The sequence below is a fragment of the Trichomycterus rosablanca genome, chromosome 6 (genome assembly GCF_030014385.1).
Source record: "Trichomycterus rosablanca isolate fTriRos1 chromosome 6, fTriRos1.hap1, whole genome shotgun sequence".
NCBI lineage: Eukaryota > Metazoa > Chordata > Actinopteri > Siluriformes > Trichomycteridae > Trichomycterus > Trichomycterus rosablanca.
Window position 1 is genome coordinate 43,200,730 of NC_085993.1, and position 12,831 is coordinate 43,213,560.

Below are 12,831 nucleotides of genomic sequence, written 5' to 3' on the forward strand. Positions count from 1 at the left end.
TAGGCAGAATGGTTAAAAATCTCTGGTTAAAAATGCCTTCTTTTACCTTTGTAATATTGCTAGATTCAGCAAACAAGATGCTGAAACACTGGTTCATGCTTTTATCACAACCTGTCTTGACTATTGCAACTCACTTCTCATTGGCATTCCTAACAGATCCATCCATTCACTCCAGTATGTTCAAAATTCTGCTGCTAGAATTCTATTACAGTTTAGAAAATTGGCTCACATCACTCCTATTCTGTATCAGTTACACTGGCTACCTATCGCACAACGCATTCAAGTCTTTGCACGGTCTTGCTCCCCCTTATTTAGCTGAGCTTATAGAATAGAAAGCCTTTACAGTACAACGAAATTCTTACTTCACATATCTCAACTTGTTTTGGAAGCTTGGGTCAGAGCGCAGGGTCAGCCACTGTACGGTGCCCCTGGAGCAGAGAGGGTTAAGGGCCTTGCTCAAGGGTCCAACAGTGGCTTTCAGTTGATAGCCCAAAGCTCTACCCACTAGGCTACCACTGTCCCTCATATTATACATAGTATACATAGTATACACTCATACTGCCCTGCCCGTACACTCAGGTCCACTGATGCTGGCCTTCTTGCCATCCCTACTTTCAGACTAGTCTCGGCAGGGGGAAGATCTTTCATGAAGATCTGTCTCATGACCTCTAAACTTTGGAACTCTTTACCACAATCTCCATTTCTGCTCATCACTTTTATCCTTTAAAACTCAACTTAAAACATACCTGTTTTCTAAATATGTTCATTAATTCCCCTCTGTAAACAGCTGTTTTCTTGCAAAGCGACCTTGAGTATGAGAAAGGCGCTATATACATCTAACTTATTATTATTATTATTATTATTACCTGTAGGTGCACGGTGGCTAAGTGGGTAGCACTGTGGGTGGGTAGCACTGTCGCCTCACAGCAAGAAGGTCCTGGGTTCGATCCCCAGGTGGGGCGGTCTGGTACCTTTCTGTGTGGAGTTTGCATGTTCTCCCCGTGTCTGCGTGGGTTTCCTCCGGAAACTCCGGTTTCTTCCCACAGTCCAAAGACATGCAAGTGAGATGAATTGGAGACACTAAATTGTCCAGGACTGTGTTCGATATAACCTTGTGAACTGATTAATCTTGTGTAATGAGCAACTATCGTTCCTGTCATGAATGTAACCAAAGTGTAAAACATGACGTTAAAATCCAAATAAACAAACAAACCTGTAGGTGTTGTGCCCTGTCCATGGCTTTATTCTTCCATTGTAGCTGTTGATGCTTCAAGTGAACTGAAACTGTTGTTCAGTCTAGTGCTTATAATTGTTTACCATCCACACTTTAGGCATCCTGCCAACCTTTCTGGAATGATTGATTTTTTGTGTTTTATTATGAGATGCACTTTTGTCACCTCTCCTGCAGCGGCAATTAGGTCCACCATGGCGTCAAGGTCATTTGGGGAGGTTACCCAGGCACTGTATGCAAACCTGTTGTGATTCTCAAAACTGACCACATTAGCACCAAAACCTAAATGTATCCAAACGTGTGTGTTGATGGCACGTAGTGATTGCTACTATATAGTATATACCTACTGTTGTTTAAGGATGTTGCCGGTTTCTTTGACATTTGTGCGCACATATTACAGGCAGATGTTTCCCCTTTGTAAGATGCTGTACAGATGGCGCAATTAGTTAAGCTGGACGAACACGGACAATGTGCATACACACAACACACAGTATTAGTGCAGATCTATAGTGTTTGCGCGTTTGTTTTGCAGATGAGCAGATGATGCGCGCGCACACTGGAGCCGCACGTGCCGAGATACAAACACAGCAGTGCGTGTCACGTACAGGTGTAACATACAGACGCTTTATTACACATTAATCGCTTCTTCTGAACTGCACAAATAAATGAACACACTTCTAATGTTCGGTTCGGTTATTGATGCCTGGCTAGGTATGTGTTTTTAAAAAGAACACAGAGTACCCTATTGATGTGGCACTAATGCAGCAGCCGGATGTGCTGGATGTGCTGCTCTACCTCTTTAATGGGACAACTCGATAAATTGGGTGTATCTGTGCCAGCCAATATGGGCCATCCATCCCGTACAGGCTGGAGGACCAAATACGCAAATGAGGCTTGTTAGTTTCTCCGCAGAATGTCGTTCACAGCTGTGCAAAACTATTTTTAAGTCTACTTATTTGCATTGAAATGAATGCCAGAAGGTGCCGGGTGTATTCATCTGCAGTTACCTGGTAGCTCAGCATGCTCTCCTCATCGCTGTTTTCTGCAGGCATTGTAGTTCAGCCGGCGCTGCTGTTATTGAGTCGGGATGCGCTGTCAGGTCGGGGGCGAGGCAGCCTCAGCTTAAGGAGACAAGATGCTGCTCCAGTGGTCCCCGAATTGGTTTTAAATCTCTAACAGCATTCCACATAACGCAGGTAGAGTGCGAGTGTTGCAATTCAATATAAAAAAAGTGAGTCTGATCTGAAGCTGCTGTTTATTTGCGGTCCGGAGGCTCGGCGCGCGCGCTCTCACTCCTCTGCTGGGAAGAGTTAGCGACGGTGTGACGTCACCGGGATCGGGCCAATCAAATGGCTCAATGCGGAACCGGTGCTGCTACACACAGTACTGGGCGCTAACAGAGGCTGAGCAGCTGTGCTCTGAGGTCAAGGTTACAAAGGATAAAATATAATACAGTATTAAAATAGAGATACGTATTTATATATACAGCAGGTAAATATGTAACACAAACACCACATTAACTCAGTGCCTGTGTTTTGAGTAACGTTATCACAATTATGAGTGACTTAAAACTGCACAGGTGAATTCTAGCACATCCACTAAACACACATTAGCATTAGCAAGTTTCTGTTTCTCTATTACTGGTTGACCAACAAACACATGTTTTCAGTTCTAAATAAAACATATTGCACAGTACAGTGGTACCTTTACACTCAACGTCAATTGCTTCTGGAACTGGTGTTGAGTTTAAAAGACGTTGAGTTTTAAGGTATTTTTTCCCATAAGGATGTATGGGAAACCTGTTAATGCGTTCCACGGTCCCATGGACTTGCATATATTTTAGGCTAATGTAAAATAATGGGGTTGTTTTTGACACTTACACACTAAAAATAACACAAGTATGTATAAAAACACAGAAATTTCTCAGAACCCCGAGCTGTAACACAAGTTTAAAAGTGAAACAGTGAGGAAAATCCAGATAAACACAGATACATGTGGACGCGTTCAGAGTGAATCTAACGGTTATTCCATACAAATGCAGTTTCGTGTCATATGTGAACTTTGATGATATTCAAGCATTCATTTTCTTATCCGCTTATCCAGTTAGGGTCGCATTGCTGGTTGGTGCTGGAGCCTATCCCAGCTTTTCAATGGGCGCAAGGCACACAGTAACACCCTGGACGGGACGCCAGTCCATCACAGGGCAGACACACACACACACATACACACACCCATTCACTTATAGGGTAATTCAGTGTCTCCAATTAACCTGACTGCATGTTTTTGGACTGTGGCAGGAAACCGGAGCTCCCGGAGGAAATCCACGCAGACACGGGGAGAACATGCAAACTTTGCACAGAAAGGACCCGGACCGCCCCACCTGGGGATCGAACCCAGGACCTTCTTAGTGTAAGGCAACAGTGCTACCCACTAAGCCATCATGCTGCCCACTTTGATGAAAAAAAAAATAAAATGTTGAGTTTAAGGGTACACATTTCTCGACGAAGGGCATTGAGTTTCAAAGATTTTGAGTTTAGGGGATGTTGAGTTACAAGATACCACTGTACTCTTACCCTGCATATTACTAGTACTCACCTTACTCAAAATAAAACCACTGTCCTAAATTTTAGATCAGCAACAAGCCAATGTTTGTTTTTGCTAAAGATTTTCAGCAGAAAGTTTCATGTGTGAGTATAAGTTGGCAGGGCAGTAAAAGCTAAGAGTTTAAGGTATAGAACTAGTGATCAGAGCATAGCTGGTGCACGCTCCACCACAGGGCCCTTGAGCAAGGCCCTAAACCCTCCATTGCTTGCACTGTATTAACTCACATTTGTATGTTGTTTTTGATTAGAGTGTCTGCAAAAATGCATAAATAATAAATGCCATGCAGTCTCAGAATTAAAACTACCGGAAGGTGTAGCATTGGATCGAAGTCTGCCAAGTACATCCTTGCCAAGTTTTGCAAAACATTTCTTCATTTAACTGGTTAAATTATATCATGCTAAATTGTAAAAAAAAGCCACAATTAAGTTAGGTGAAAGCATATACTTTTCTACAGTATCACTGTATGCTGTATGATTCAGATTTTTTTATCATTAAAAATATGAATGTGACCAAAATGTCAAAAACCACAGGCAGTTATCACCACTCCATCAGGACAGTTAAAGTGTGGCCAGACGGCGCCATCTCCTCCCTACAGCATCAGTTCCATAACACTGATTGGAGCATGTTTTCGTCTGAAGCCTCCATGGACATAGACTTGGACACATACACATCATCTGTAATAAACTACATCAACACGTGTATTGATAATGTCACCTCTGTCAAGCATGTGAAAATCTTCCCCAACCAGAAACCCTGGATGAACGCAGAGGTTCGACTTCTGCTGAAAGCACGGGACGCTGCATTCAGGTCGGGTGACACTGAGGCCTACAGCTCAGCCAGGGCAAATCTGAAAAGGGGCATCACAAGAGCCAAACACACCTACAAACTGTCTGTTGAGGAGCACTTTCACAACTCTGACCCCTGTCGTATGTGAAAGGGCATTCAGACACTCACCAGCTACAAACCATCACATCCAACCCCTCCATCCAGCAGTGCGTCCCTCCCAGATGAGTTTAACAGGTTCTACGCTCGCTTTAACTACAATGGACTTCACACCACACAGAGTAGACCACCTGAGGACTGCAACCTCCTTACACTCTCCACAGCTGAGGTGTGTTCAGTACTGAGTAAAGTAAACGCGAGGAAGGCTGCCGGCTCTGACGGCATCCCTGGACGTGTCCTGAGAGCATGCGCTGAACAGTTAGCCCAGGTCTTTAATAACATCTACAACCTGTCACTGGCCCAGGCTACTGTTCCTACATGCTGGAAGACATCGATCATCATTCCGGTGCCAAAGCGTACTACTGCAGCTTGCCTGAACGACTTTAGACCGGTAGCACTCACACCTATTGCAATGAAGTGCTTTGAGAAACTGGTTCTCTGCCATCTGAAAGCGGCGCTTCCACCAGCACTGGATCCTTACCAGTTTGCCTACCGTGCTAACAGATCAACAGAGGATGCCATTTCCACTGCCCTTCACTCCGCCCTCACCCATCTGGACAATAATGACACCTACATACGGATGCTGTTTATTGATTTCAGTTCTGCCTTCAATACGGTAATCCCAACCAAGCTGGTAGCCAAGCTCAGTGACCTGGGAATCAGCACCTCCATGTGTAACTGGGTCTTGAACTTTTTAACAAACAGACCCCAGTCTGTAAGGTTGGGTAGTCAGGTGTCCTCTAGCCTGACTCTGAGCACAGGTGTTCCACAGGGCTGTGTGTTAAGTCCATTGCTTTTCTCCCTGTTCACCCACGACTGTGTGCCGCTGCATAGATCCAACATCATCATCAAGTTTGCAGACGACACCACAGTGGTTGGCCGCATCAAGGACAACGACGAATCGGCCTACAGGGAGGAGATCCAGCACCTGGTGGCATGGTGTTCCTCCAACAACCTTCATTTGAACACTGAGAAGACCAAAGAGCTCATCGTGGACTTCCGGAAAACCAAGAGCTGTACACATCTCCCTGTCCTCATCAACGGTGACGAGGTGGAGCGTGTCTCCAGTTTTAAGTTTTTGGGCATCCACATCTCTGAGGATCTTTCATGGACCCACAACACATCCTGTCTGGTGAAGAAAGCGCAGCAGCGCCTTTACTTCTTGAGGAGACTAAAAAAGGACCATCTGTCTCCCCAGATTCTCACAAACTTCTACCGCTGCACCATCGAGAGCGTACTGTCCAGCTGTGTGACAGTGTGGTACGGCAGCTCCACTGTGGCTGACAAGAAGGCCCTTCACAAGGTGGTGAGGACTGCTCAACGAATCATCGGTACACAGCTCCCCACCATCGGAGACCTTCACCACCAGCGCTGTGTGCGCAGAGCACACAGCATCATCAGGGACCCCTACCACCCCAGCCACACACTGTTTAACCTTCTACCATCTGGGAAAAGATACAGGAGCATACGTGCCAGGACCAGTCGGTTTAAAAACAGTTTTTTTCCAACCTCAATAACTTTACTGAACACCACTATTCGCCGTTAACACTGGACATTCTGGACTAAACACTGGACCTATTATTTATTATTTATCATTGCACCTTCTGATTACACACTGGACTGTTGTGTTATTTATCATTGCACATTTATCATTGCACAAGTTGCACCTGCACTTTACCATCACCCCGGACTGCACACTGGACTGTTGTAATTCTTTATCATTGCACCTGCACTTTACACAACCATCATATGTATAGTTATAGTTATATTTTCACCGTCCTATATAGTTATAGTTACAGCTGTATAGTTACTATTTACACATCCTTTATCCCAGTACTGTTATTACTAATATATACCTAACTAATCTTTATTATTATTACTGTTATTATTATAATACACATTCATTTTTACTAATATGCTTATTGTTATTATTGCTATTATGTATATAGTAATATGTACATAGATATAATTTCATATATGTAACTAGCTATAGTTATAACTCTATATTCATATTACTCATAGGTATATGTTACTAATATTCTCTGTTTTTTGCACTATGCTACTATTTGCACTTCTGGTAGATGCTAACTACATTTCGTTGCCTTGTACCTGTACTAAGCAATGACGATAAAGTTGAATCTATCTATCTATCTATCTATCTATCTATCTATCTATCTATCTATCTATCTATCTATCTATCTATCTATCTATCTATCTATCTATCTATCTATCTATCTATCTATCTATCTATCTATCTATCTATCTATCTATCTATCTATCTATCTATCTATCTATCTATCTAAATGTACAGTTACCACTATGGATTTGAGCATGGAGCATGTATTTAAAAAACTAAAATTGGTATGTCAAACTAACAGATGCATGATTTATTGCTTTCATTGCAACCAGTCCAGAAAATGTTTGCCACTGCACATGGTAAACTCGTGTGTATGCAACTGATGGGCTATAAAATCCAATCCATGAAGCTCCCAACAACAAAGGATGACCCATTTTAACTTTCTACAGCACAAAATTATATCATGCTTAATTATAAAAAGTCACCCTTAATCTTTTGCTTTGGTTGAAAGTACATGTATACTTATCTACAGTATCACTGTATGATTGCTGTATGATTCACATTTTTTTATCACTAAATAAGGATGTGACTAAAACGTCTAAAACCACCCCAGACTGTTATCACCATGTCATCAAAATGTACAGTTGCCACTATGAATTTGATCATGTTGCATATATTTGAAAAATCTAAATGAGTATGTCAAACTAACAGATGCGTGATTTATTGCTTATATTGCAACAGAGTCTAGAAAATGTTTGCCATTGCTCCCAACAAAAAAAGGATGACCCATTTTTATTTACCACAGCACTGGGCCTTTCGGATTCCTGAAATGTGTGTGCCGAAGTGCTTAGTGGCCAAGCTGTTGTTGCTATGAATCATTTCTTGATACGAGCTCTTAGAATTTAGCAGGACATAAAATGTATACACCAACCTGTATCACCCTTTTAATAACTGGTTGTATTGTCTTTAGCAGCAATGAATTTAACTAATTGTTTTCTGTTACTTTTGCTTGCTGGTATTGTTCACGTTGCTAAACAGGATTTGTACTTGGAATAGATTGTATGACTGAAATCATTGAATGTGTAAAGGTCAAAGTGTAACAGGGCATATATTAGAAAGGTATAATGTTGTCTAATAACTGGCCATACATGGTTAATAACCACTAAGCTAACTTCTAGAAAGATCTAATACAGTGTATCACAAAAGTGAGTACACCCCTCACATTTCTGCAGATATTTAAGTATATCTATTCATGGGACAACACTGACAAAATGACACTTTGACACAATGAAAAGTAGTCTGTGTGCAGCTTATATAACAGTGTAAATTTATTCTTCCCTCAAAATAACTCAATATACAGCCATTAATGTCTAAACCACCGGCAACAAAAGTGAGTACACCCCTAAGAGACTACACCCCTAAATGTCCAAATTGAGCACTGCTTGTCATTTTCCCTCCAAAATGTCATGTGATTTGTTAGTGTTACTAGGTCTCAGGTGTGCATAGGGAGCAGGTGTGTTCAATTTAGTAGTACAGCTCTCACACTCTCTCATACTGGTCACTGAAAGTTCCAACATGGCACCTCATGGCAAAGAACTCTCTGAGGATCTTAAAAGACGAATTGTTGTGCTACATGAAGATGGCCAAGGCTACAAGAAGATTGCCAACACCCTGAAACTGAGCTGCAGCACAGTGGCCAAGATCATCCAGCGTTTTAAAAGAGCAGGGTCCACTCAGAACAGACCTCGCGTCGGTCGTCCAAAGAAGCTGAGTGCACGTGCTCAGCGTCACATCCAACTGCTGTCTTTGAAAGATAGGCACAGGAGTGCTGTCAGCATTGCTGCAGAGATTGAAAAGGTGGGGGGTCAGCCTGTCAGTGCTCAGACCATACGCCGCACACTACATCAAATTGGTCTGCATGGCTGTCACCCCAGAAGGAAGCCTCTTCTGAAGTCTCTACACAAGAAAGCCCGCAAACAGTTTGCTGAAGACATGTCAACAAAGGACATGGATTACTGGAACCATGTCCTATGGTCTGATGAGACCAAGATTAATTTGTTTGGTTCAGATGGTCTCAAGCATGTGTGGCGGCAATCAGGTGAGGAGTACAAAGATAAGTGTGTCATGCCTACAGTCAAGCATGGTGGTGGGAATGCCATGGTCTGGGGCTGCATGAGTGCAGCAGGTGTTGGGGAGTTACATTTCATTGAGGGACACATGAACTCCAATATGTACTGTGAAATACTGAAGCAGAGCATGATCCCCTCCCTCCAGAAACTGGGTCGCAGGGCAGTGTTCCAGCATGATAATGACCCCAAACACACCTCTAAGACGACCACTGCTTTATTGAAGAGGCTGAGGGTAAAGGTGATGGACTGGCCAAGCATGTCTCCAGACCTAAACCCAATAGAACATCTTTGGGGCATCCTCAAGCGGAAGGTGGAGGAGCGCAAAGTCTCGAATATCCGCCAGCTCCGTGATGTCGTCATGGAGGAGTGGAAAAGCATTCCAGTGGCAACCTGTGAAGCTCTGGTAAACTCCATGCCCAGGAGAGTTAAGGAAGTTCTGGGAAATAGGGGTGGCCACACAAAATATTGACACTTCAGGAACTTTCACTAAGGGGTGTACTCACTTTTGTTGTCGGTGGTTTAGACATTAATGGCTGTATATTGAGTTATTTTGAGGGATGAATAAATTTACACTGTTATATAAGCTGCACACAGACTACTTTTCATTGTGTCAAAGTGTCATTTTGTCAGTGTTGTCCCATGAAAAGATATACTTAAATATCTGCAGAAATGTGAGGGGTGTACTCACTTTTGTGATACACTGTATATACTCGGATCACAATGTGTGCACCGGTGCTCTTTCCTTAAGCAAAACGCAGCTCACTGGTGCCATCTACTGTTAACTCTGAGGCAGAAACCTCAACATCTTTCTGTATACAATTTCTTTTACATAGAGCTTAAATATTACCACATAACGAAAATGATCAATCTTTATGACTACAATTTGGGACTTTTCTTTCCTGTTTCATCTTGACTCTAAAGTAAGATGGACTGAATAATGTCATAGCAGTAAAAAGACAGTACGTTTTTATTAGAGTATAATGCCTTTATTTGTGATATACATATACGTATATACACATATACATGTTTACAGGTGTACAGTACAACAAAAAATTGTAAAGCTGGGGTCAGAGCGCAGGAGCAGAGAGGGTTAAGGGCCTTGCTCAAGGGCCTAACAGTGACAGCATGGCAGAGCCAGGATTCAAACTCTCAACCTTTTAATTGATAGCCCAACACTCTACCCACTAGGCTACCACTGTCCCACTATATATACCACTATTAATGCTCATATTCTAGGAAAACAAATCTTGAAAACGTTTACGTTACATTGTAAAAGAGGGTGAGTAGTTGGAGAGTTGACCCAAGAAAACAACACTCGCAAGTCATGATTTAAATTAAATTAAAATTTTAAGAGAAAAGTTCTTGTTGCTTCAGTCACACGACAGAAGACGGAGAATCAAAGAAAACCAATAACTTATCCATTCGAGACATTGAGGAGGAGTTTAACTGTACAAACTCAAGTTTGTGCAGAGCAGCCATTGTTTTCCCAAGGTGTTGATAAGTCAATAAGTTAAGTTGACATTAATATCAGCAGTCGATGTCACTGCGGTTGATAAAAGTAGTTTATAAGTTTGGAAGCTGTAGGCCTGCTAGTTAGCAAGCTCGTGATATCATGTTTGCTAGCTGTAGTGGGCAGATAAGACAATAAAACAATATAAATTTAGTGAAATGTCTAGTTGAACCACATATTTTTGAAGCATGAGACTGAAAAGCTGTATTTAAGATGGGATAAAAATACAGACTTTGCTCTACAGAAATCAGATGCAGTTTGATTACCTTGTTTGTGGTGTGTATATTTTATGTGTGATTGTTAAACCTGTAAGGATTTTTGATTGGAAATCCATCTTGTGTTTTTAATGCTAACTACATTTAGTGTTAAATGTCCACTTACTTGGGTTCTGACCAGTGGCGATTTCTCTAAGACTGCAAGAGAAGCTCAGCTTCCCCTAAAATGTCAAAAATTAAATGGTCAAATATGTACAGTTGTGTTAACATTTCATTGACTACAAATGCGTTAGAACACGTTCATCTCGAAGACGAGTTCGTTCAGAATCAGCTACTTATCACAAATCGACTGACTCGATTTTGTTAACTCCTGTGGCGTCAATGCATTTGCCCGTAGGAGCTGAGCGTCTATTGACTTCTATGGGGCTGCATGGAAGGGTTTTATTCATTGCTTCGAAACTCGCCGGTCATTGGATAAATGCCACGATTTTGTCCCACCTCCGGTCGCTGAGCGTCTCTGGGGGTGAATGGAGCTGTGGGCGGGTCTGGACGCGGAGCTTCTGCAAGATGATTGGAGGATCAGTCGAAAGGCTGAATCCCGTTTTGATTGACAGCTATTTGCTGGCCATTGAGAGGACACTGGTCAAGTCCCTGGAAAAGACGCCTACTTGGTACGATAGGATCACAGGCCATTTTCTTGAAAAGGAACGGAGGGCAGAATTTATGTATAAATCAATTTACAAATTTTATGATGTAAGCCTACAATGAGCTTCCCCTCTTTGAAAGACCAGCAGCCGCCACTGGTTCTGACACATGGCAATCTTAATCCGAACCAGGATCAATCATTTACTTAAGAAAATTACAAATTGTGTTTTAATTGTAATCCCAGCTAACACAGAACGTTCCCGTAACGTTAGATTTTGCTTCCCCTATGGTTATTTTTAGGGAACCATCCCATAACATTTTGGTAACTTAGTAGGAACTTACCAAAAAAACAGCCTTTTGCTTGAGACGATCCATGTAGATCAACCTTTACTTACAAGTACCAACTATAAAACTATGAAACCTAACGTTCTCTCATGGTTTTATGAGAACTAACAGAGAACGTTAGGTAAAGCTTGTATAAGGTTTTATTTCTTATGTGTATAAAGTATCGTTCTAGTAACGTTCCCGGAAGGTTTTCTCATGATCCAGTGAGAGAAATTAGCTCTATAGCAAGCAGAACTCTCCATTAGCACAACTAGAAAGTGAGGTTTTCTTGTCTAAAGTTTTCAATAATTTAAAGGTTAGTACAAGGTTCCCTTAAAGGTTTCAATAATTTTAAGGTTACGGGAACGTTAGGGGAACGTTCCCAGAACTATAATGCACAACCAAACGGGCACGTTCTATTTCCGTAAAGAAAACTTTCCTGGAGAACCAAAGGGCAACCAAAATGATCTGTTCCCAGAACGTTCTGGGAACCAAAAACTAACGTTCCCAGAACGTTCTGGGAACCAAAAATTGTTAGCTGGGATATATGGAATTTGTTTAATGTTAAGGTATTTAAATAAAAATTACATACATATTTCCGACTATGTTTTTTGTTATTATGACTAAGTGAAATGTCCACAGTGTTGTTGGTCCGTGTAGGTCCGTGTACCTTTGGTAATTCGTTATTCATCTCAAATCCCAAAGTTGAAAAACAAGAAAACGGGTCGTTTTTTGTTTTTCGTTTCAAAAACCAATATTGGAAAATGGGATGTTATTCGTTTTAAGATAAAAAATCAAATAACAAATAAGCAGAAATTGAAAAACAGGTCGTATTTTAATTTTCCAAAATCAACATTTTTTATCAGTTCAACCAGAGCTCTCAACAAGAGCGAGCGCGTGCACGTGCTGAGGTGCGTATACATATTCATATAAACTGTAAATCAGGTACGTGTTGAGAAGACGGAGCAAAAAGTCATAATAACGTTACGCCGCGTCCCCTGTTATATTACCGTTTATACAACAGGTAGTTCCGACCTTACAATCTGATTGGTTGAGAAGCGTTCTAACTGTGCTGATATTCGTGATAACAGCACGGCCTTTTCACACCACAACTGTATTACTCCGCTGACGCGTTGCCAGTAACGACAAGCTTC

At 41.8% G+C, this 12,831-nt stretch overlaps 1 protein-coding gene across 1 annotated transcript in view; it reads right to left on the reverse strand.

The window, feature by feature from the left end:
• The window catches only part of slc4a8 (solute carrier family 4 member 8), a 36,580-nt gene extending 34,230 nt beyond the window's left edge, over nt 1-2,350 (reverse strand). The window contains exon 1 of the mRNA XM_062998142.1: nt 2,239-2,350. Coding sequence (XP_062854212.1) covers nt 2,239-2,283 — 45 coding nt within the window. The 5' untranslated portion in view covers nt 2,284-2,350. The remainder of the gene's footprint in view (nt 1-2,238) is intronic.
• Nucleotides 2,351-12,831: the final 10,481 nt, after the last annotated feature.